This window comes from Hydra vulgaris, chromosome 05, assembly GCF_038396675.1.
Source record: "Hydra vulgaris chromosome 05, alternate assembly HydraT2T_AEP".
NCBI classification, from domain to species: Eukaryota; Metazoa; Cnidaria; class Hydrozoa; order Anthoathecata; family Hydridae; genus Hydra; species Hydra vulgaris.
The window spans coordinates 40,432,501-40,457,500 of NC_088924.1; the positions used below are offsets into that span (position 1 = coordinate 40,432,501).

The following is a 25,000-nucleotide window of genomic DNA, read 5'->3' on the forward strand; positions in this document are numbered from 1 at the left end:
GGTCCCACTAGCTTTGTTTTCAAACAAACTTCAAACGGAAGAGAAGCGAAAAATGATTTCCAACATGAAATTTCACGGTGAGAACTGGTCTGAAAGGTTGATCAAATTAAAGAACATTGAAAGTCTAGAGAAGAAATCTCTGGACATGCTGGTGACATCAGTTTCAGCAAGTGCGTTGCGGTCAATGAAGGTTGATATTGATTTTCTGTTCAACAACGATCCAGCTACCTGGAATGATTCCCCAGAATACCAAGAAGGAAAAAATTTAGTATATTCATTGAAAGTAGTAAATGATGCTGCCGAACGATCTGTGGCTTTAATGTCGATGTTTAATGAATCGATTACAAGGAATGAATCTGAAATGCAGAGGTTAATTCAGGTGGTTGAGGATCACAGAAAGCGAGTGCCAGATGCCAGAAAGTGTACTCTGAAGAGTTATAGTCCTCGCTAGCATTAACATTGCACGAACTATAACATTACGATAATTAAATGTTAATTGCTCATATGTTTTTTTGTTTATAATTCGTATTTTAATCAATGACAAAGAGTCAAAAATCCTAGTGTTTTATTTTGGAAAAATTCTGATATAACAAAAACCGCAGAACTTTAGTCGTATTGCAGTATTTTATTTCATTAATTTCTCTGCTAATAAACCAGTCTAAAGTGGATGTGGATTGTAATTTGTATTCAGAATTTAATATTTAGAGATAATTAAAACTGATCAAATCTGAAAAATCTAATTAACCGGGTTTTAAAAATTTGTGGAACTTTGTTACTTTTTCCATGTTTTTCACATTTTTCGTAAAACTTTATGGTCATTGAGCACCCCCTAAACATTATCTGATTGGAAAGATTTTTTGCACAGTTAGTTACTATGTCAAATGGCACAAAATAAACAACTATGCAATCAAATCTGAAAAAAAAAATTTTTTTGGACAGCCCTAATATATATATATATTAGGGTTATGACGTTTTTGTGACTCTATGTTCTTGTGTCATAAATCTACAAATATTTGTATAAAAGTAATAAAAAAGACATTAATTTGATTTTCTTGTTGAAAAAGGTCACTCACAAACCACAAATTTAAATTTATCAAATGTATAGATAAAATTTAAGACAATTTATGGCGTTATTTTTTAATTTTAATTTTTTTATTGGAGAGTTTTTAAGCAAAAATTTGAAAAAGATACCTGATTGTACTTTCTGTACACTGTAATGTTCTTGGAACTTTTAGTTATGATGGTTCCTGATTCTAAAACTTTTTCACTGAGTTTATTGCTTTTTTAAGACAGAGCTGATATATAGCTTCCAATGATCATCTGCACTGTACATTTGGTCAGTTAACCAATGTTCCGCCCATCTGTAAGAGATGAATCTACAAATGTTGAGTAGTGAGTCTCTTCTCTCTTGAAGAAGAATAGATACCAAAAGAGCTATTATTGCTCGGAAATTCCATCTTTAATTATTTAATTTAGGTGTTTTCTGCAGATTCTTCAAAAAAGTGAAATACCCAAGTTAAATGAAATAGAAATTTTATATCATCACACCATCCTGCTGTTTTAGTTACCTTTTCTTTACTATTCCTCTTCTATTCTATTCTTTCTATTCTTTCCTAAAGTTCTTCCTGAGCTGTTTTTCGTAGTTCTTTACAAGTTCCGAGATAAATGGATATTTGATATTGGGCAAAATATTATTTTCTCTAAGTTTTGGAAAAAAATTTATCACATTGTTACATATGAATTGTTATGAATTAGTAATAATTAAGAAGAAAATAAGCGCTATGTTTCACTTGGGAGCACTATGGTCCATTATGGACACACTAAATTCAAAGAGTTTGTATCTACTTAATATTTGGTTTCATTTTTTCTTAATTTTATATTTCATTTTTTTTCATTTTTTGGTTTCATTTTTTGGTTTCATTTTTTTTTCATTTTATGTTTATGCCTCCTCTTATGAATTACACATTTTCTCATAACTATATTTTCTTTGATTTTTAAAAATCAAAATATTAAAACTGAGTAATTTTATTGTGACACATTTCAAGAAATCAGGTTCTTTATTGCACCAAAGTGGAGGTTTATTCTTCTAATGTAACCTTTATAGGTCTTGGAGCATATAGAAAGCTTTATTACCCACCCAATCACTGTTTTTTTGCAACTGTCCTCTAATACAAAACTGTGTATATATCATACAGTGATATGATACAATCATACAGTGTATGGTAATGTAATTCAAAAACACAGATTGGAATGGCAAACACAAATTCAAAATATAAAAATTGTTTCTTTTAAGTTGCGCTTGATATATTTAACTAAAAATTTATCTTTTTAAGATCTTCTTTTTGTAAAATAATTATTAGAGGAAGGTAGACAAAAATCCTGCTGCTACCTCAGCCGCAGCATAGGGATTTTATCATGTGTTTATTATAAAATACCCTTTAGCACGTGCCTGTTATATAATTAGTATTATTAATTGTTTTATAAAATTCACATAAAAGCTTAAAAAAGTTATATATGTTTGGCTTACATCATTTATTATAAAACTAAATAAGAATTTATAAAGCCAAAAAATGTTTCATAAAAAAGAATTCAACTTTTTAGTCATTACTATTCAAGTGTTTCTAAAATTAGCAACAGTTAAGATATACAGCCTTTTGAATTAGGGTCAGCATTCAACAATGTCTAAATGCTAAAACCTAAATGCTGACCTAAATGTTGACCTAAAAGTGTTTGAGGTCAGCAAAAAACTGCCGACCTCATTTCAATGTTTTATGGTAAGATCTTTGTATCAAACTTTTTTTGTCAACCTCAAAAAAGATTGAGATTGGCAAATTATTGCCTACCTCATTTTTCTTAGCTCTGAAGGTTGGATATATATTTTTTATATATATTTATTTTATATGATAAATAATTCACGACCAGGAGGTAATCCACTATTATTGGGTGGTAGCCCTCCTTGTTGATCGAGACTTGACAAGACTAGTTTTGTTGTGCTAAGAAGATGAAAGCATCTAATGCAAATATCTCAACTGACATGCAGTCTGTGATTGATGGCAGCAAATTCAAGCAAATTTTAATAATTGAAGGTAGTCAAAAAGCTTCCAAATATGGTCAGCTGGATGTGCTTTTGCACTCATTTCAAAAATGAGAGATGAAATGACAGGTATGAAAAAACATGATATACCCGTATATCAGTATTGAACATCCCAGTGATTTAAGAGATTGAGATGCAGTTTTTACAGATATATTTATCTGATTTAGTAAATTTAGGTCATTATTCGGGAGCAGTAAATACAGTCTAACAGTAGGGATTCATTACTACCTTGTAAGATCAGCCATTTTTGCTCAATGTAAGTAGAGTTGAGTTGTATTTGTTTGGCCTCAATCATATTGATGGTTTCTTTAATAAGATACTTCCACCAACATCTAAACACTTGTATCTCTATACAAGTGTTTAGATGTTGGAGGAAGTGTCTTGACAGTTGTAAGTATTGATGGTAACCATGCTGCAAACATATAATTTCAAAGTGTTCTTAATAAAAATCACTAGTGCCAGTTAGTAACCTTTCCAACTTATCCTAATTCTTACATTGACCAACCAAAAACCATTCTAGATCTCATCATAACAAATGCCCCAGACTGTGTGTTCAAGCTTAACAAAGGAGTTCCATTTGGAAACACACCAACAGGGCAGGCGCATTACCTGTTAACTGGAACATTCGAATTGACAGGAACTTGTTGGAATAATACATGAATCTTTTTGTGATATACGTAAATGACCTACCAGACAAAAGTTCCATAAATTTTCATAAATTTGGCCAGGCATTCATCCTTTTTTCCAAAAAAAAAGGTTGACTTTACATGTAAATGTAAATTTTTTTTTTTTGGTTAATAAAACATTGTAAATGTTTATTAACTTTTTTTTTTTTTAATATTTACAATGTTTATGAAGAAAAATTATACTCACTCAAAGTGTATCATTACAATCCATCGATAATGAGTAGTCATTTTTCATCATCATTTTTTGTAATTAGAAGGTCTTTTACAAACTATCAGAAGTATAAGACTTATAACAAAGTTTAAAGTTCTGATGTCGTATTAGTTTCTAAGCATTTACTTAGTTTCTAGAAAACTAAATTTTTTGTTCTATAAGAAAATTAATGGTTTACAGAGCAAGACCTTCTAATGTCAACAAAGTGAAAACTTCAAATTTAAGTTCTTCATAATACATGCTCATTCTGCATTACCATCTCATTCTGACAGCAACATTAAAGAAGAACATGAAAACCTCATAAACATAATTAGAAGTAGAAATATAGTTAGATATTTTACAAAACTAAAAAACTTTTTTAATGCAGATGCTCATAGCTCATAAAGAATGTGAGAAGAATAAAATGAGTCTTTAGCAGGCAGCTAGCAGCTGATACTAGCAACTGAGGACATAGTTAAAGTGAGTATGTGACAATTCAGCAAATTTGATGATTACTCTTTAGTCACACAAAGTATCCATTAACCCAAAGTAAAAAGTCTTTACTATTATCTAAAATTTTTACCATTCTAAAAATGTTTGCATTCAAATCAATTAATTCCAGTAATCATGTTGAGTCCAAAAGGTAACTGTTGCTAAGTTGCAATGTTGCTCAAGTGTTTTACAAATTCAAACTTCAACTTCAAAAGGCTATTTCAAATATTTCTTTTTATCGCATGGATTTCATTTTTCATATTAGAATTATTAGTATTAAACCAAATAACATTTATGTTAGGAAGTCTGTAGCTGTTTGCATGAGACATGTTGTGCACAATATGTGAGTTTTATTTAAATTAGTAAGCTCCAGTGGCTTAAAAAAAAACTAAAAGCTATTAATTTACCCTTAATAATCAATGAGGAGCTTTAGTGATGAATGAGTAGCTTTAGTGATCAATGAGTAGCCTTAGTGATTAATGAGTAGCCTTAGTGATCAATGAGTAGCCTTAGTGATCAATGAGTAGCCTTAGTGATCAATGAGTAGCCTTAGTGATCAATGAGTAGCTTTAGTGATCAGTGAGTAGCCTTGGTGATCAATGAATAGCCTTAGTGATCAATGAGTAGCTTTAGTGATCAATGAGTAGCTTTAGTGATCAGTGAGTAGCTTTAGTGATCAATGATTTATTTTTTGTCGTTTTTCTTTGATTAATTGTTGATCGGTCAGACGAAAGGGCGGATGTTATAAATATATAGCTTTTAATTCAAGGTTACTTAAAAATAATTATTTAATTAAATTGTAATTATTATTATTACATTCATTATAAACATTATTTTTGTTGGGTTTTATTAACTTGTTGAGTTTTTTAAATTTAAGTTTTTATTGAATAAAATGATTTTTTTAACTAATTTTTTTATTAGTTTTTATATATTCTTTCATTAGTTTTGATTTGGAGATATTATTAAGTGCATTGATGTTTTTATTTTAGAATTGTTTTTATTTTAGAGCAGTGGCCATGTAGATTTTATCATGTGTTGAAATCTTGTAATAAAGGAAGTTCTTGCAAGTACTCTCATGAAGATATGACACCTGAAGTTAAAAAGGTTTTTGAAGAGTTTGAACTAAAGGTTAGTAACATCAAAACAATTAGATCATAGTTGTTCTAATTATATCTGACATCATGAAAGAAAAATTTTAGCACGTAAATGATCTTACTAGTATTAATGTCACAGATTAAGAATTTTTTAATCTAAACACAATAATTTTTGTAACTCAACACAACTCTAGGAAACTTACTATCTGATGTTTGAAGCCCATTTTTATAAGAATGATTTAAATTTTATTTTCAAAGTACAGTTGATTTTTTTGTTGTTGTTGTTTTGAAATCTTTATAGAGAACAATACAGATAGACAAAAAACTTTTAGTTCGATAAATTTTTGGTACTTGGGTTTATAAACTGTTGTTGTTCTTAACAAGTCAAATAGAACCAAAAATTTTTAAACATCAGTAAGTGATTAAAAAATAAAAAACAACAGTAAACATCATCCACTTGTAATCGGTGTTGTTTGACTTGTAATCGGTGTTGTTTGACTTGTAATCGGTGTTGTTTGACTTGTAATCGGTGTTGTTTGACTTGTAATCGGTGTTGTTTGACTTGTAATCGGTGTTGTTTGACTTGTAATTGGTGTTGTTTGACTTGTAATCGGTGTTGTTTGACTTGTAATCGGTGTTGTTTGACTTGTAATCGGTGTTGTTTGACTTGTAATCGGTGTTGACTTGTTCTTAAAAAAAAGAGCAGTTTTTAGTTTACTTAGTCTTTAGTTTAATATATGAAATATAATAATATATGAAATTAATGAAATAATATATGAAATTTAATTTTAAAATTTTTCACTCTGAATTTGAGTATCAATAATCTTATGAATGAAACACTCTAGAGTTACCTGTCTTTTTCCAGAACTAATAGTGTCTCTTTGTCTCAACACTTGTTTGAGTTTTGATGGCTACATAGGATTTACAATTTGTCTAATCTCTACACATTGGGAGAGAAATTTTGTTAATCTCTACACATTGGGAGAAATTTTGTTAATCTCTGCACTTTGGGAGATGAAATTTTGTTTGTCATACATCAATATTGATGAGTGTCAAACTGCTGAAATTACTTTTCTGTAGAAGCCTACAGAAAAATAATTTCAGATCTACAGATGTCACAGAAGATGAGAGACAATGTAGCTAATGTTAAATTAGCTGCATTGTCTCAGAAAATTGTCTGCATAATTTCTCAGAAAAATAATTTCAATTTACAGATGTCACAGAAGAGAGACAATGCAGCTAATGTTATAGCACCTTTTAACAAACTTGTTTGTAAATGCAATTTTACTGGTTGCATTAACCATTTTGATTCAACTTGTTATCAAAAAAAGTTTGTTTTGCAATCAGTGGAAATTCTTTTGAACTTTTTGTGCTGGTCGTGATCTTTTGTATCAAGTTTTTTTAAATGAACGCCCTTCCTAGTGTTAACCTGTTTTGCAGTTCAGAACAGAATCTTTTTACCCCCTAATACAAAAACTAAATTCTATATTAGATATTCTTCATCATACATCTTGCTATGATTACTTCTTGAAAAAATTAAAAGCAGATATTTTTTTGTATATATATTTTTTATATTTATATTTTTTGTATTTACATTTTTTGTATTTATATTTTTTGTATTTATTTTTTGTATTTATTTTTTGTATTTATTTTTTGTATTTATATTTTTTGTATTTATATTTTTTGTATTTATATTTTTTGTATTTACGTTTTTTGTATTTATATTTTTTTTTGTATTATTATATTATACATATAATATATATTATATCTATTAAGTATGCGTATGATATAGGTTAGAAAAATAATAATAAATATTAAATTATATAAAATAGTTTTAAATAAATTTTTATGATTGATTTAAATTGCTACATATAAAACGGATAACAATTTTTAAAAGTAAAAAATTTTTTTATGAACTGATTTAAAAACTTTAAAAAATCTCTGATAAATCTTTAAAAAATTTTATAAAAAAATCCAAAAACTTTTTGGTCCACATTAACTTTAAACCGTTAAAAATAGATTAGAAATGAAAAAACTAAAATTCTAGTGATTAGTAAAAAAATAGTAAAAATAAAATGATTTGTAGAAAATCAAATTCTTTTCCAGAGATAACAAAAATAAAATAAAATATATTGAGGCAATAACACTCTTTAGTACTAAAGATGAAGGAAAAATTTTAATGTTATGTACAAGATATATAATCAAAACATATAATACATACTCCTATATAAATACATATCAACATATTCCGACCTAAAGTTATATATTTTATTTTTCAAGGTAAGTTGCACACTCATACAGCTAAAACCTGTGTTCTGAGATGTATATAAGCATTCTATGATAAAATATCGTATATAATAATATATAAGACATATTATATAATAATATATACCATATAATAATATATATCATAAAACAATTGCAATGACTACATACATAGATACAATTAAAGATATGTAAAACATAATAGATAAAAAAAAAATAGATAAGATATCTTTTTTTTTTTTTTTTTAATAATAATGATATTAAGTAAAAAAGTTATGTGAGTAAAATGTATTTGAATAATTATTATTTAATCGTACTATAATTATTATTATTATTTTTTAGTAAAATAATTATTATATCAACATGACGGCCTGAAGGCTACTTTTAGTCCAGGAAACTACACAATTTTTTAATACTATACCTCCCCCCCCCCCCTTCTCTCTCTCTTTCTCTTTCAATCTTATAACTCCGTATATATTACTGGAAAATTGTAATGTATATTTATTTATATATTTATTTAATTTTATTGTGTATATTGTAAAATTTATTAACATAGTTGAATTAAAAAGAAAAAAAAAACGTAAATAAGAATTATTAGAAATAGTTAATAGAACAAGTTGAGATCATAATCAGAATAATTAGTATAATTGAAAAATTAGTTATAATCAGAATAATTAGTTCAAATCAAAATAATTAGTATAATCAGAATAGTTTGTTATATTCAGAATAATTTATTAAAATCAGAATAATTTGTTATAATAGATCGTAATTTTTTATTTAGTTAACTGTTATTTTTACATAATAGTCTTTTATTGCTATTTAATTGTTTTTGAAGATGGAAGAATCACAAAGTGTTAATAATGTAGAGGCTCCTTGCTCTTCAAATTCTGGTCCTTGCTCTTCAAATTCTGGTACTTCTGTAACTGGTCGACAGTCTGACGATGAAAAAGAAAAAGCGCCGGATTCGCCTAAGTATTTACAGTCATTTATAAATCATCATATTAATGCAATTATTGTATCAATAACCAAAAATATTTTATTTTTTTAGAAAAGAAGCAAACCAACATCTACCATCAATACAAAAACAACCCGAAGGTTTTGTTTTCCCGACATTTTATTATGAGCTTACATAAACTGTATTTTATGTAAATATTTAACATTGAGGGAACATAGTTTTTTTAGAATTGTGGGGGTTTTTTAGTTTCAATTTCCTATTATCGAGTTTCCGGTCTGGTTTAAATGAAGTTTCAGGTTATCAAGCTTCTGGTCCCAACAATCAAGCTAAGTAGATTAAAAGAATGTTTACGTTAAACGTTTCTTAATACTTTTAAGTTTAATTTGGTTTTCGTTTAAAAGGATTACAAAATATTATTTTTGAAATTGTTTTGATTTTTTTTTTCCTTTCCCACCTATTAATAGTTTGTCCTTTTAAAGTTTCATACTCAACAGTTTCAATGTTTTAAGTGAGGTTCGAGTCAACCGCTAGTGTTTTCGCTCTCTTTAAAATTGTTGTAATTTAAACTGACTTTAAAAAGGGATCAGCATAATAATCGAAATTCTAAAGTTTTTTTAAAAATTTTCAAACAAAAAACTATTTTTAATTTTACAAAAAGAAAATTTTCGGTGACTAGAAATTTATTTTTAATCTTAAATATCTAAAGATGAGTTTGCACTCATCCGTTTTTTTCACGGGAACGGGAAAAATAATCAAGTGGTCATGCGTGGTATAAGTTTTAACTTGTCCGAAGGAAAACTACTCACACTCACGTTAGTATTTTTTACTTCCCAATCCTGTTCCCGTAGAAAAACGGATGAGTGGAAACTCACCTAAACTAACCATTCTAGTCATTTTATTTCAATAGACCTATTCGTTTATTTTCAATAAAAAAAAAAAAAAATCTTACTTGCAAGACTACATTATTCATTAAACAGTTTAAACTTAAGCATTTAATGGCACTAATAACCAAACCATTAAACATCAAAAGACGTGTATAATAACCAAATGTATAAAAAGACCTTGGAGATTTGCTAATTTAGAAATTTGCATCTTGATAAACCAAAGGTTTTCACTGTATAACATTTTCTAAATGAAGCGAGACCTAACATCTACCGTGTTCTCGATTGCATAGAGAATAATTTAGGATATTAAAGAACAAAGTTGACTACTGTTTAAATTATTCTAACAGATGCTGTAGCCAGATGTTAAATAAAAAAATATTTATTTTTATGATAGTATAATATAATAATATATAGTATAGTAATAATATAATAGTAAGTATAAATAACAACACATAAATTATCATAAATTATCGGCGGTCATAAATTAATCAAACTTCTAGTTTTTTATTGCTGAAAACCTTTAGTTAAAAGATAAGTATAACCAAACTAATTGCCTCCCAGAATTACATTTCTTTACTGCAGTTACCATTGACTTGTTGAGTCAATGGTAACTGCAGTAAAGAAATGTAATTCTAGGAGACAATTACTGTTAAAACTAGATTGTCCTACTGAAAAAAGTACTAATATATTTTGATATACTAAATTAAATTGCTTAGTTGTTGGTCTGTTATTTCGACCTCCTTTGCTTCGTAGTAATGCAAAAACATTTTCTAAACAGTCTTGATTAAATTTAGCTGTGCAAACATAAAAAGTAATCCTCATAAAGCATTCAGTTTGCGAGACACACCGTAGCGGAAATAATTTATTTGAAAAAAAATGTCCTCCAGAAACGTTTTGCATTTTCGAAACCACGAAACATCTTACTATAATAATCTAAATTTTGAAAATATCCTGTCGACCTCTATTAAAAAAAGGGGGGTTAAACGGAAAAGTCATGAATTTTTGGTGTTTAAGATAGGTAACTTCCAGAAATGCTACAAACTTTAAATTTTATAATAATAATACTGGTGTCAAATAAGAATGTTTAATAAAAAAATTATGATTATCAGGGTCTGGTAATAATATTAACCAGAAAATTCGGGTCCCACTGTCCCATATGTGGAAAGAAAAGAAGAAAAAGTTTTTTTTTCAAAATTTTTCAACTAGATCAAAATTTATCGAAAAAATTAATTTATATAAAGAAAATTTCTTGTTGTTTAAAAATAGCGACCAAGTTAAGTGTAAACTTAACTTGGTCGCCATTTTTAAACGACAAGAAATTTTGTTAATCAACTCTATCAACTCAAATATCAGATTACAACTTTACAAGGTGATAACTTTTCAACGTTTAAATATTTTCTTACTAAATAACAATTTTACACATAAATTTTAATCACGCTCATAATGGCCGAGTTTTTTTAAAATATTCATTATGCCCCCCTCTTGCTCCCTTTCATTCAAGTATTTTGACCTTGGGGTCAATTAAAAGGTAAATATTACTACGCTACTTATAAATATATTAAAAAATAATACTTTATTAGAGTTTTTTTTAAAGAAAATAGTGCCCCTTCCCCCCTTTCTTCCAACCTACATTCTATTCAAGTATTTGGACCTTGGGGCCCTAGTTTTTAGGTAATATTGTTGCTAAACTCTAATCATCGCGTTATTTTGCTAAAAACATACTCTAAATTAGTATGAACATACCTATCTTAAAGTTACCTATCTTAAATGTCAAAAAATCTTAAAACTATTCTTATGGTATATATTAATTTGTTTTTCAATTAGAGAACAATTTAAAAAACACACGTAAATGTTTGTATATATATTTATTTACATTTACAACTTATAATAGTTTCCATAAGATACACATATTTATTAAAGTATACTTTTTATACTTATACTGTTTTAAAGAAGGTTTGGAATTGCACGCAACCATGGCGTTAAGCAGGCTTTGTGGATAATCTTTAAGATTACTGGAAACTTTATATCCACTCTCCCAAAATTGTTTAAAATCATAATGAACCGATTCTGAGGACTGTTTAGACCAAAAACCCAATCCTTTATTTGGATTGGAACTTGCCATAAATAAAAGAAATTCACACGTATGCTTGATAAGTGCATGGACTTTGGGGGAAACTCTTGGACCAAGTTTGACATAGGTCTCTTTGTACTCGTTAATAGTTAATTCATATTCAGGTAGCAAACCAGAACCAAGACATACAGCTTTAAACGCTTTTAAAATTTAAAAGAATTAAGTATAGAAATAATATGTTCATCTTTTTCTAGTTTCGAAGATTTTATTAATTTTTCTAAAACGTGAGTATTTTTCAGTAGTTTTGAACATTCCCCACCTTTAATGTGACCACCTTGCAGCTTAGGCCTTTCAAAACCTAAAATTTGATTCAAATGATTCGCCGATAAAGTGGTATCTATTGATTGAAAATATTTTTCAAGGTAGTTGTAAATTCTATTTGCATTTCCACTAAGTAGATGAAGTTCAATTGGAGCAAGAATTTCAACAACCTTTACGTCATCAGGTAGATCAACTAATGGACGGTTGACACAATTATTTCAAAATGCAGCTGAAAGCTTGGATTTTTTTTTAATGCCTTTACAGGAAGTTTTGTAAGCATTAGCTGATGAACGAATACTTTCCAGAGGTCTGAGCTCACCATGAATTTGAAAATCTTCCATTTTTTTCTTTGCTAATATTATACCAAGGGTAAGGTGTTGATGCTACACTTTCAACTCTGAAAATTTTTTACAATAAACCAGTTGTCTGGTTTCTTTTTCAAGTTTGATTTCTGTTATATCATAGTATTTATTTAAAAACCCGTCTTATTCACTTAATTTTTCTCTTACATTACTTTCAAATATGTCACTTCCTTTCCAGCTTTTAAATATGCTAAGTACTTTGGCTCCCTGTCTATTACTAAGTCTACAAGCGTTTTTAAATTTATTAATTTCTGTAATAGAGATTTTTTTAACTGGAAAAAACGCTTTAGCAGAGCTTTTCGATTGTTTAACGGCAAGTGCTTTACCTTTAACTGCAACCTTGATTTTAGTTCTCTTCTCCGAAAATTTTCGTTTCAGTACTTTTGAGCATTGAAGTTCCGCATCTCGTGTATCTTAAAATAAAAAAGTCAAAGCTTTTTTTTTTTTTTTGTAGTTATTTTAGGAGTATCTAAAATAACTACAAAAAAAAAGCACCATCAAAAAAAAAAGCATACATCAGAGCACCGCGGGAGATAATTTAACAAGAAGTTTAAAGTGATTAAAATTAATGTGTAAAACTGTTATTTAGTAAGAAAATATTTAAACGTTGTAAATTTATCACCTTGTAAAGTTGATATCCCCCGAAATAGAGTTGATTGTAAACTTAACTTGGTCGCCATTTTTAGACGACAAGAAATTTTCTTTATATAAATTAATTTTTTCGATAAATTTTGATCTAGTTTAAAAAACTTGAACAAAAAAACTTTTTCTTCTTTTCTTTCCACATATGGGACAGTGGGACCCGAATTTTCTGGTTAATATTATTACCAGACCCTGATGATCGTAATTTTTTTATTAAACATTCTTATTTGACACCAGTATTATTATTACAAAATTTAAAGTTTGTAGCATTTCTGGAAGTTATCTATCTTAAACACCAAAAAGTCATGACCTGTTCGTTTAACCCCCCTTTTTTTAAAAGACGTCGACAGGATATTTTCAAAATTTAGATTATTATAGTAGGATGTTTCGTGGTTTCGAAAATGCAAAACGTTTCTGGAGGACATTTTTTTTCAAATAAAGTATTTCCTCTACGGTGTGGAGACAAAGAGTATAAGAAATAGTGACATCGTAACTTTAATGAATACTTTTTGGCTGCATGCATCAGGAAAATGCTACCCATTAATCTAAACTCTTAAAGCTCTTGTATAGAACTGCTATTTCGGGTTAGAGCAGAGTGTGTTGGTTTATCTGGTTTTAGTTTACATGAATTCAAGATGTCAAATAAAATATTCATTTTTATAATAAAAAAGGCTGTTGACAAAAAATTTTCACTCAATAATTTTGAAGAAACATGTTCAGTCGAAGCAGTATTTATTTAGCAATGCAAGTAAAATTGGCAACAATTTGACTTGATGATTTGGCAACATGACTAAAATTGATCCTAGATCTAAATAACAATCTGTCAATATTGGCACAAGTCAGACAGCATTAACCTACTAACTATCAAATTCTTGCAGATGCTTCCACAATATTATTTTACCATCAGAGAAAATGTCATTTTTATCAAATCGTTTTTAACATTTTTTATAATATGTGGTGGACTAAATATTGTATAAATTTTTGTACCTGTAATGTTGGATGTGAAATTTGTTGATTTAATAATGAAAATCCTAGAAATTTTAGAGTTCTAATATTACTAAAGCTTTGGTTACAAACAAGACAACTAAACCTGTTTTATGTAGATGAATAGCATAGCATTTTTTACTATCTTAGCTAAATTGGTTTAACATTTGCAACCTTCGGAATTAGGAAAAATGAGGTTGGCAATAAAGTGCTGATCTCAAACTGTTTAAGGTCGGCAAAAAAAATTTGACACAAAGAAGTTACCATAAAACATAAAAATGAGTTCGGTAATTTTTTGCCAACCTCAAACACTTTTAGGGGGATATAGGGAAATAGGGTCGGCATTGCCGAATGCCCACCTTATTTCCGAGATTTGCACATGGTTGTACTTACTGTAAAAAAATGCAATTAGCTGTTTCCATTTTGTTGATTAACCTCAACAATCAGTACAAGAACTTGGTTTACTGATTTGCCATTAGATTGAATTCCAATATTCTCATTATTTTTGCCATAAACAAGATGTTGCCTTAAAAGACATTACATCAAAAACAAGGTTACAATTTAGTTCCAATATTTTAATGACATCATCTAAAATTTTTAGCAAAGCAATAATCTTTTAGGAAAACTTTTTAGGCTCTCGACATTTTTTTAAAGAAACATAATCCTAAAAACTAAAATTTTATCTTTAACACTGTTAATAACAGTCCAACGTTTTCCTTGTTTAACAATGGCGTCACTCGGGGGTGTGGTGGGTGCGGACTGCACCGGGTCACACTATCACAACGCAACACCTTTTTTCTTTAGAAATTTCCAGACAGAAAGAACTTTTTTTAGTTTCAACTTTCACCTGCTAGTTTAGAGGGGTGACACCAAAAAATTTTACGTTAAACAACTCACAGTTGTTTAACGTAATTATTCATACGTAATTGACTTTCAAAAAGTTAGGTGTTAGGTGTTTGTTAAAAACTTTTTTGATTGACAATGTGTTTTATTGAACCATCTTTTTAACTTCTTTTTATCATGATCATTTTAACACCTTTTTCTTTATCTTTAGTTTCTTGAGTTTTTTTTAAGTCAACAAAACTTTACTTGAGATAATAAATGGTTATTTCTAAAAGTAATTTTGACAGTTATACTTCTATTTTCAACATTATTTATTTCATTTAATTCAACTTTATTATTGTTTTTTTTTTTTTTTTTTTTTTTTGTATTTTATCCTGTAAATGAAGTCTGTTTGTTAACTGTTTTCTTTTTAAACACAACGTAGATTTGGAAAGTTAATAATTCATCGTACGGCAGTTACATGTGCTTTTTTACCACGAGTTTGCCATATCGGCTAAAAATCCATATATTTATGAATAATTGGCCGTACAATGCTTGCTAATTGGCAGACATTGCCTTATTCTGTAAAAAATCTAAGCCTCACTCATTCAGTCCAGTGGCGGACTGGTTACGGATTATACCTTCGGATGCAGCACTCAGTCAGCCTCACGTATAAATATAATCTAACGGTGTAAATATAGTTAAAAATAACCAACTTTACAGTTTATCGTATATTATAAAAAATTCAGCAACATAAAACTAAACTTAACTAATAATTTTTTAACCATTATTTATTAGAAAAATTCAACTTTTGTGAAGGAAATAATTGTTTTTGAAGTTTGGTAAAATACGGCAGCGGCTCAAAGGAAACCGACCCCTAAACATTATTGTGTACGTAAGGTCCGCCATAATCAGCGCTCACGCTCTCCATAATTTTCGCGTTTTTTTTAAAAAAACGAACATAAATTTTAACTTTTTCCCTCGTGTTTTCAACATATATCAATCAATATATTCTGACAAGATCTTACAGCCAAGTTCATTTAAAAAAAGTTTAAAACTAATTTTAAATGAATACAATCAAATAAAATTAACGATTTTTTAGTTTTTTTTTAAAAAGCAGATTGTTATATGAAAAAAACTATTAAGTTGAAAAAAATTGCAAATTTAATAGTTTTACAAAGTAGATTAGATGTCATTTTTATACAGTTTTTTTCTTCCTATCGCATGTCCAAGCAAAAAATTGACCTAAAGATTAAATGTATGCTTTATATATATTATTAAATAGTTAAAAATTAGTCAAGTGACATCTTAATAAAAACAAAATGCTTAAAAAATCAACACGATAACATAAATGCTAAAATAACTTTATACCAGACCGAGCATAAATTAATTATATATATATATATATATATATATATATATATATATATATATATATATATATATATATATATATATATATATATATGTATATATATATATATATATATATATGTGTGTGTATATATATATATATATATATATATATATATATATATATATATATATATATATATATTATATATATATATATATATATATATATATACATATATATATATCAAAGCTGATCAGTGAATTATTCACTGATCAGCTTTGATATATATGTTTTTATTATTCACTGAATAATAAAAATATATACTTAAATCAAAATAAATAAGTAATACATAAATATATAAAGTATGTATAATAAATAAGTAATTTATATATATAAAGTAATAGCTAATACCCAGTCGTATTTACTGAATTCAACTCAAATGTCTTGTAGTGATTCTTAGCTTAGTGATTGTTTTTGTTGTACAACAACCATGTTTACTTATTCAATTAGTAATTGTGTAGTATGTTGTTTTTAGAAAAAAATGACCTTTTTTCCAATAAATATTTGATTTCTCTTGAAGTTTAAAGACTCGATAATACACTTCAGGAATGTAGCAAGCTTCATATAGCAAGTCTTTTTTTATTGTTACAAACACTTTACTGTAACTGTCAAAAATTTAGACAGTCATGCAATCCCTGCGACTCATGGCTTTTACTTTAAAAGGTATAATTGATTCTTTGTTAAGCACAATATAAATTAAAAATGAATAGATGCGCAGCTGGCAAAATATTGATGTTTCTATAACTCTTGCACTTATCGGAATTTACTTATAATGGCTTTAATAGTTGTATAACTTTGGAAATGTCTTTTAAAAACTTTACAAACATATAGGGTACAAAAGCAATGGTACAGGTTTTTTCATTTAAAGTGTGTTGTTTTTATCTAACTAACAACTTTTGAAAAAAGTTTCCTGCCTTTGCAAAGACTGCCAGTGTTTTAAGAAATATCTTAGACAAATAAGTTTAGGAAAAATACTTTTTCTAACCTAACATATTTTAATACTTTTTCTAATCTAACATAATTTTTCTAATATTACATATAAAAACTATAAATATATATAATATATATATTTTATTTACATATAAATATATTTTGTATTTCTACATATATATGTATAAATAAATTTAAAAATATATATAAAACTTTATTTTTTTTTTTTATCTACAAATATAAAAATGTTTATATTAATTACTTTTTTTATATATATACATATATATATATATATATATATATATATATATATATATATATATATATATATATATATATATATATATATATATATGTATATATATATATATATATATATATATATATATATATATATATATATATATATATATATATATATATATATATATATATATATATGTATATATATATATATGTTTATGTTATATATGTATAATTCACTTATCAATTCTTTTTCATTTTACATGGTGTTTCTTCAGAAACTCACCAAAAAAATCATATATGTGTATATATACCAATATAAAAATATTTATTTTAATTATTTAGTTTATTTATTAAATTAAAGATGCAACCTTATTTTACCTCTATCAAATTTTAATATACATAAGCAAAATTTCAATTATGTATTTAGCAGTCTAATTAAAGTTAAATTACTTAAATTAAAAATTTTATTTCTAACTTTATAAATATTTACTAATAAATAACTTACCCCTACTTACTAACTTCTAAAAAAATTCTGTTCCAAACCTAAATAAAAAATGTTATTTTCAACACAAAATTTGTAGCAAAATCAATGTTTGTGCTAATTGTTTTTACTACTTAAGTTTGTTAAAAATAATATAGATTTGATATTTATTATAATAGGTTTAAACAAAATGTCTTTTGCTTCTCCTAAAAAACAGTGTGCTGATTTTTTATCTATTGGGACGCATGATGGAACTTTTCACTGTGATGAAGTTTTTGCTTGTTGGATGTTAAAACAACTTCCTCGTTTTAAAAATGCTTCTATAATACGAACAAGAGACAATGCTAAGTTAAGTCAATGTTCAATTGTTGTTGATGTAGGAGGAGTGTATGATCCAGAAAAGTATAAGTTTGATCATCATCAAAGGTATGTTTTTTAATTTGTTTCAAAGTTTTGGAAATTGTTTTTGTCATTTAGTATTAAAAATGCTAAAAGAAAAATGCTAGAAACAACCACTATTAAACACTATTAAATCAATTAACCACTATTAACCACTAGGGGAAGAAAAAAATAGCGTTTAAGAGCATGAGTGACAGAAAACTTGAAAAGTTGTAGTCTTTATGAGTCAGGAAAACATGAAAATGGGAGAGAGTTCTAAAGCATTAAAGTGCAAATAACTAGACGAATAAAAATTTATGTTATAATTTATTTAGCATAAAGGGACTTCATGTTTTAAATTTTTTTTTAAATTTTTTAAAAAGTTTTTAAAGCAATAAAAAATAAAGAGATGCGACCTTATGACAATGGGACAGTGGCTCAAGTTTGGCAGATTTGCAAGAGCAGGTCTAACTGAATTAGCTATGCATTTTTTGACCATGTCTAGAAGAGAAAAATCGTCGCTAGGAAAACCAGCCAAAATATGACGAAAGTATTCCATGCAGAGACAAATAAGAGATTTATTTGAGGCGGAGAATGGAATTAGTTAGAAAATAGCAAGCTCAATAAGCTACCTTAGCGTGTTCTAGCCTTGCAATGGGTTGTATATATAGTTTCAATGAGAGGTTAGTAGTGAAATATGAACAATGAAGGCTAAAGAAAAGGACTTAGTGAGAGGGTTCCCATTCATCAATGTGGGAATGTTGAAAATATTGCGATAGTAACTAACTGAGTTTTCTTTGAGTTGAAATTTGCATGCTACTGCAAGCCCCAAGTTATTACAGTAGAGAGATCAGATTTAAAATCAGCTGCCTGTTCTATTGAACAATATGAGAAGAGTTTTTGTCAAGACAGGAGTATAAAGTTGAGTTATCAACAAATAGAGCCACTTTAGATATGTTGTCAGGAATATCATTAATATAGATAAAAACAATACAGGGGCAAGGACAGAAGAATGAAATACCCCAAAAGTTACTGAAAATGAAGAAGAGTTTTGGTCTTTGAGAATGAATTTAATACTACGGTTAGAAAAAAATTATTTAAGCTGGAGGTTCTCTTTCTTTTTACAGATGTCAAAAAGATCTTGAAAACACTTGATTGCTCATTCTGCACACTGATTTGTTCTTGGAATTTCCAGTCTCGATGGTTCCTGATTCCAAAATTTTTTCACTGAGTTTAATGCTTTTTCTTGACCAAGAATCTATGCTGACTGTGACCGGAAACTATGCTACTGCATAATCATCTGCTATGTACATTTGATCAAACTTCTACCAGAGAGAGGTTAATCTCCAAGCACTAGATCTATCAGATGGAAAAGCAGATACTGTTGTTATAGGTATAACAGCATTCTCTATGAATACAATTTATGGAAGAGTATAATGATGATTGTAGCGGACACGATGAATGTAAACACTGGAAAAAGGAATCAGATTATCAGTCAGGCTCAAAGACATTTTACCAGAGAGAAGAGTATGTAAACCAATGGTTTACATACTCTTCTCTCTGGTAGAAGAACAAATGCCAAAAGAGCTAGGAATGCTCGGAAATCCCATCTTGAATTATTTAGTTTAGGTTTTTTCTAAAACTTCTAATAAAGAAATACTTTAGTTTCTTCAAAATAGTGGAATACCCGAGTTAAATAAAAAAAATACTTCATATCATCACGCCATCCTGCTGTTTCATGAATCACTGCTTTACCGTTCTTGAAATACTTTGTGAGCTGTTCGTAGTTTTTTATAAGTCCCGGGATAAATAGATATTCTATATTGGAGTTAAGTTGTTTCCTCCAAAGGGCTCAGTCAAGAACATGATGATGACAACCAATTAATTGTGTTTCTTCCAGTTTCTTTTCAATAAAATGTCTTTGAACCTGACTGATAGTCTGATTCCTTTTTCCAGTGTTTACATTCATTGTGTCCGCTACAATCATCATTATACTCTTACATAAATTGTATTCATAAAGAATGCTGTTATACCTTTAACAACAGTATCTGCTTTTCCATCTGATAGATCTAGTGCTTGGAGATTAACTTCTCTTTGTTTATTTTTCAATACTAACACTTGATATTCTTGGTGACAAATATATTTACCATAAAAGTGCAGTGACCAGCTTTCTAAATGTAATCTTCCTTTAAGTTTAACAGCTTCTTTAATAATTGATCTAAATATACCATACTGTGATGGTGTCTGAATATCGATTCCATCTTTAAATAACTGTCGACAAATGGTTGCTGCTTTGCTGAATGATAACTTTAAAGATGTTACTAATTCAGAGGTCGAAATAGATGCTGAACATCGCCTCACCTTGGACCATTTTTGAGACCTGCAGGATGAGGGCAACCAACTATTGTTTATTTTGTCAGTAAAAATGATCAATGGTGGTTGGGTGCCCTTTTTCAGACAGGTCTCAAAATCAGTCCGGATGCGCTGATGTTCGACACTTATTTTGACTGCTGTAATTTGGTTGCAGTTTTGGTTTTGCTCTAGCTCTTGCTGGTACTTGTGGACTGTTCTTCTGAATCTTCAGACTCTCGATATTCTGCCTCAGACTCGGATTCGGAAGTTGACATGTTGCTGTTACTGTTGTTGAAGTAGGCTTCAAGGACATTTGTTTTCTTTTGGATTGATGAATAGTTTTTTAACTAGTAGCCTTTCCAGTTGTATACCCGACCCATCCTTTGCTTTTAATCTGAAGATGATATAATCTTTTGTTGTCACTACATAGCCATTTGTAATTTTTTTTTTGCGATGTTAAAAACTTTATTCAATTTATTGTATTTTCTTTGTTTTACACATTTATCGTACATCTTCAGCACTTGATCCTGTTTTCCCTGTACAACTTGAATTGATAAATGTAAAAAGCTTAATATCTTTTGCCATAAACTTGTTACTTCTCTATTTGTTTTATGGGTTCTTGTTTACTTTTGATGGATTCTCCCAGGAACAGATAGCAACCAAAAATTTGGATTTTGGGTGCTATCCAGCTCTTATCTTCCAGTGATTGCTCTTCTAGCGAAACAGTTCTTTTCCTATGTGACTCTTAAAATCATAAGAGCTTCTTCATCCAGATCATCTTGTTTTTTTCAGTAATGGGTGCACTTTTCTCATATGACATTATGATTGAAGATAATGCTTGAACATATTTCTGAAATGCAATAATAATAAGTATAAGTGCTATTGTACTTCTTTAATTCTTGACTCCCATTCTGGCAAATACAGATTCATATATAATTATTAGTGTTGCTCAATCAGGTAGCTTATATAGTTTAAATCTTGATAATTTCCATAAACTTCAAGAAAATTCTAGAAAGTCTTAGAGGTTTCTAAAAATATGCAGAACAGTCCAGAAAATTCCAGAAATTTCCATAGGTTCAAGAAAGTTCCTGGCTTCGGAAAGTCATGATGTTACTGCCTGGAAATACTACTTATATATCATTTAAAAAATTTTGTGTGAAAATTAATCAGAATAAAACCAATTTTCATTACTTTTGTGCAAAAGTTCATCACTTTATGACACAGGAGAATAATTATTTTACGAAAAGTTAAAAACTCATAACTATAATATAAGTATGAAATGAGCGTTTTTTTTTCAAAATAAAACACTATTTTCTAATGGAAAAGTAAAAAATATTTTATTCAAAGTATTTGCCATTGCTTTCTACACATTTTGACCACCTTTCTGGCAATTTGTGGATACCACGCCAATAAAACTGATTTTTTTTGAGGCTAACCATTTGGAGACCCATTTTTCGACTTCTTTGTAGGAATTGAAGTGTTGCTCATTCAATGCGTGTCCTATCGATGAAAACAAATGGTAGTCGGAAGGAGCCAAGTCTGGTGAATACGCCGGCTGAGGTAACTCTTCCCAGCCAAGTGATGTTATCGTTTCCTTGGCCGCTTTTGCTGTATGACTCGGAGCATTATCGTGCAACAAAATTACCTTTCCGTGTCTTCTGGCCCATTCTGGTCGTTTTTCGATCAATCCATGGTTCAAATTGATCATTTGTTGTCGGTAGCGTTGCATATCAACAGTTTCACCAGGTTTTAGAAGTTCATGATACACCACTCCCTTCCGGTCCCACCAAACACAGAGCATTGTCTTTTTTCCGAACCGATCAGGCTTTGCAGTCGATGTTAATGCTTCTCCTGGATTTACCCGCGATCTTTTGCCTTTGGGATTCCTAAAATAAATCTATTTTTCATCACCAGTCACAATTCTATGCAATACTGACTTCCTTTCGTGTTGTAACAGCAACATTTCACATGTGGTTTTTCGCTTTTCCATCTGCCTGTCATTCAATTCATGTGGCACCCATTTCCCGCACTTTTGGATCTTTCCCATAGCTTTTAAACGGTCAGAAATTGCTGGTTGTGAAACATTTAACATTTCTGCCATTTGTTTTTGACTTAAAGTGTCATCTTCATCCAGTATTGCTTGCAATTCTGTGTCTTCAAACTTTTTTGGTGGTCTTCCATGTTCTTCATTTTGCACATCAAAATCATTATTTCTAAACCGTTGAAACCATCTTTTGCATGTTGCTTCCGATAGAGTATGATCATCATAAGCTTCGACAAACATTCGATGCGATTCTGCAGCACTTTTCTTTAAATGAAAACAAAAAATTAGTGCTTTCCGCAAATCATCATTTTCTGGTACAAAATTCGACATTTTAAACACGATTAAAAAGTATGATGCTGTTTATACAATGACTTAATGTTTACTAAATATGTTTGACAAATGTCATAGCAACAAAGTTTAAAAAAAATTAAGGCCCGTTCACAAAAAATGTTCTCTATCTATACATTGGTAACTTGACGCTCACTTCATGTTTATAGACCTGGTGTGTATATATATATATATATATATATATATATATATATATATATATATATATATATATATATATATATATATATATATATATATATATATATATATGAGACCGACTGTGTAACATGTGTGTACATATTGTTTTTTTCTAAGTTATTATCTTGCATTAAAAACTAACTCAGTTTATGCATAGTACACAATTGAAAGAAAGACTTCAAAACTTCATTTTCCTAATATGCGTGCACAACAAGATGTTTGAGATATTTTTAAGGATAATTTTTATGATTACTTGTTTTTAATGATGACATTGGTCCAACACTATTTAAAGTCTGTCAATAGTATTGTGATAGTGATGTGAGTGTATTTGTCAAAGGATTATAAAGATTATAAAGCAAACCAAATTTGATGCCGGTAAATTGATTTTGTTACTATGATACTCGAAGGTAAAACATTTACACAAAAACCAAGCAAAATAACACTCCAGCTATAAGACTTCAAAACCAAGCAAAATAACACTCCAGCTATATAAGCCAGCTGCTTACTTTTAATAGTGTGATGAACAACTGATCAGAGAACTCTTACAATGATTGCGCTACACAAATTCAATCACAAAAACTTATTTACCTCTGCTCAACCAGCTAAACTGGTCAACAGTAGTTCATTCATAGGTAGTGGTGTTGTGTGGAAATATAATCTTAATAAAGAACATTTGTTGCTTAAAACTATTAGACACGTTCATGATGCCAATGGATCAAATGACAACATGCAATCAGTGAAATGGTTTTCATGGTCTGCATAGCATGCCAATAGCATTAGCAATCCAGAAATTAATTTGACAATAGTTCCATTGTTGCCACTATTTCAGGGTTCTTTAATATTGTTTGATCCTACTCTCAATGAATGTAATAAAAAGATCTTAATCCTAAACAGATCTCTGTTATCACATTTGATTATCCGTTGTAAGCTATTGCTAAAACTATGGAATGAAACAGGCCTGATCTGTATGTAGATAAATTTATTGTTTTGAAAGTGGCCTGCACATAGAAACAGCTTTTTTTTAACACTTGGTATCTATTAAAGAAAAAGGGCTGGGTCAAGACTTTTACTGCAGTTAGAATTGCAACATCAGACACTGCTGGAACTTTTTAAATTGCATCCGATATAGAACGCTGTCAATATATACATGAGGTTCCTGATTTTTCTTCACTTGATCAAATTTATTATCTTAGATGGTTATCTGTGCATATTCAAGATATGGTGTGTCTTATGCAAGATAGTCCATCTTCTTTAGCTGAATTTATGGCAGGCATGTTTAAAGTAAAAAAAACTGTACAAACATTTTCAGCAATGGCAAATAATTAGTGGTGTTATTGGTGTTATTGACACAAGTCAACCACCCTTTATGTCAACAGATGATTGCAAGACTGGAATGTAGGCTTGTAGAAGAATTTGAATATGGGGTGCATAAGACCAATGCAGATTTCAGATATCATGATCAACAGAATAGTGTTCAGATAGCTTTCAAAACTGATGTCTTACCTTTTCAAGATGACAGGGAAGATCTTGTTGTACTTTTAATAGGCATATTGTAAACTGTACTGCAACTGATATTATGTTAATTCATTAATTAGGCAAAACTCAGATGCAAAAGTGAAAAACTACATTGATTATTTGGTGCTTCTTCGATGATATAACTGATGCATTTTTGGCACTTTCTGCAGCCCATAATTTAATGACTAACAAAACAATGCTAATGCTAGAAAAATTTGCTAAATTGTTGTATGACCAAGTGTAATGT

At 28.8% G+C, this 25,000-nt stretch overlaps 2 protein-coding genes across 3 annotated transcripts in view; both read left to right on the plus strand.

The window, feature by feature from the left end:
* The window catches only part of LOC101235045 (uncharacterized), a 32,519-nt gene extending 23,514 nt beyond the window's left edge, over window positions 1–9,005 (plus strand). For both annotated transcript variants that reach the window (XR_010638697.1, XM_065798196.1), the window contains exons 6-8: window positions 5,469–5,590; window positions 8,657–8,793; window positions 8,870–9,005. Coding sequence is in view for 1 of the 2 variants with exons in the window: in XM_065798196.1 (XP_065654268.1) it covers window positions 5,469–5,590; window positions 8,657–8,793; window positions 8,870–8,954 (344 nt within the window). In the remaining variant the exon portion in view is untranslated. The remainder of the gene's footprint in view (window positions 1–5,468; window positions 5,591–8,656; window positions 8,794–8,869) is intronic.
* Window positions 9,006–16,750: 7,745 nt separating this feature from the next.
* LOC100215306 (MYG1 exonuclease) overlaps window positions 16,751–25,000 on the plus strand; it is a 25,448-nt gene continuing 17,198 nt past the window's right edge. Inside the window, exons 1-2 of the mRNA XM_065798197.1 lie at window positions 16,751–16,942; window positions 18,116–18,362. Coding sequence (XP_065654269.1) covers window positions 16,906–16,942; window positions 18,116–18,362 — 284 coding nt within the window. The 5' untranslated portion in view covers window positions 16,751–16,905. The remainder of the gene's footprint in view (window positions 16,943–18,115; window positions 18,363–25,000) is intronic.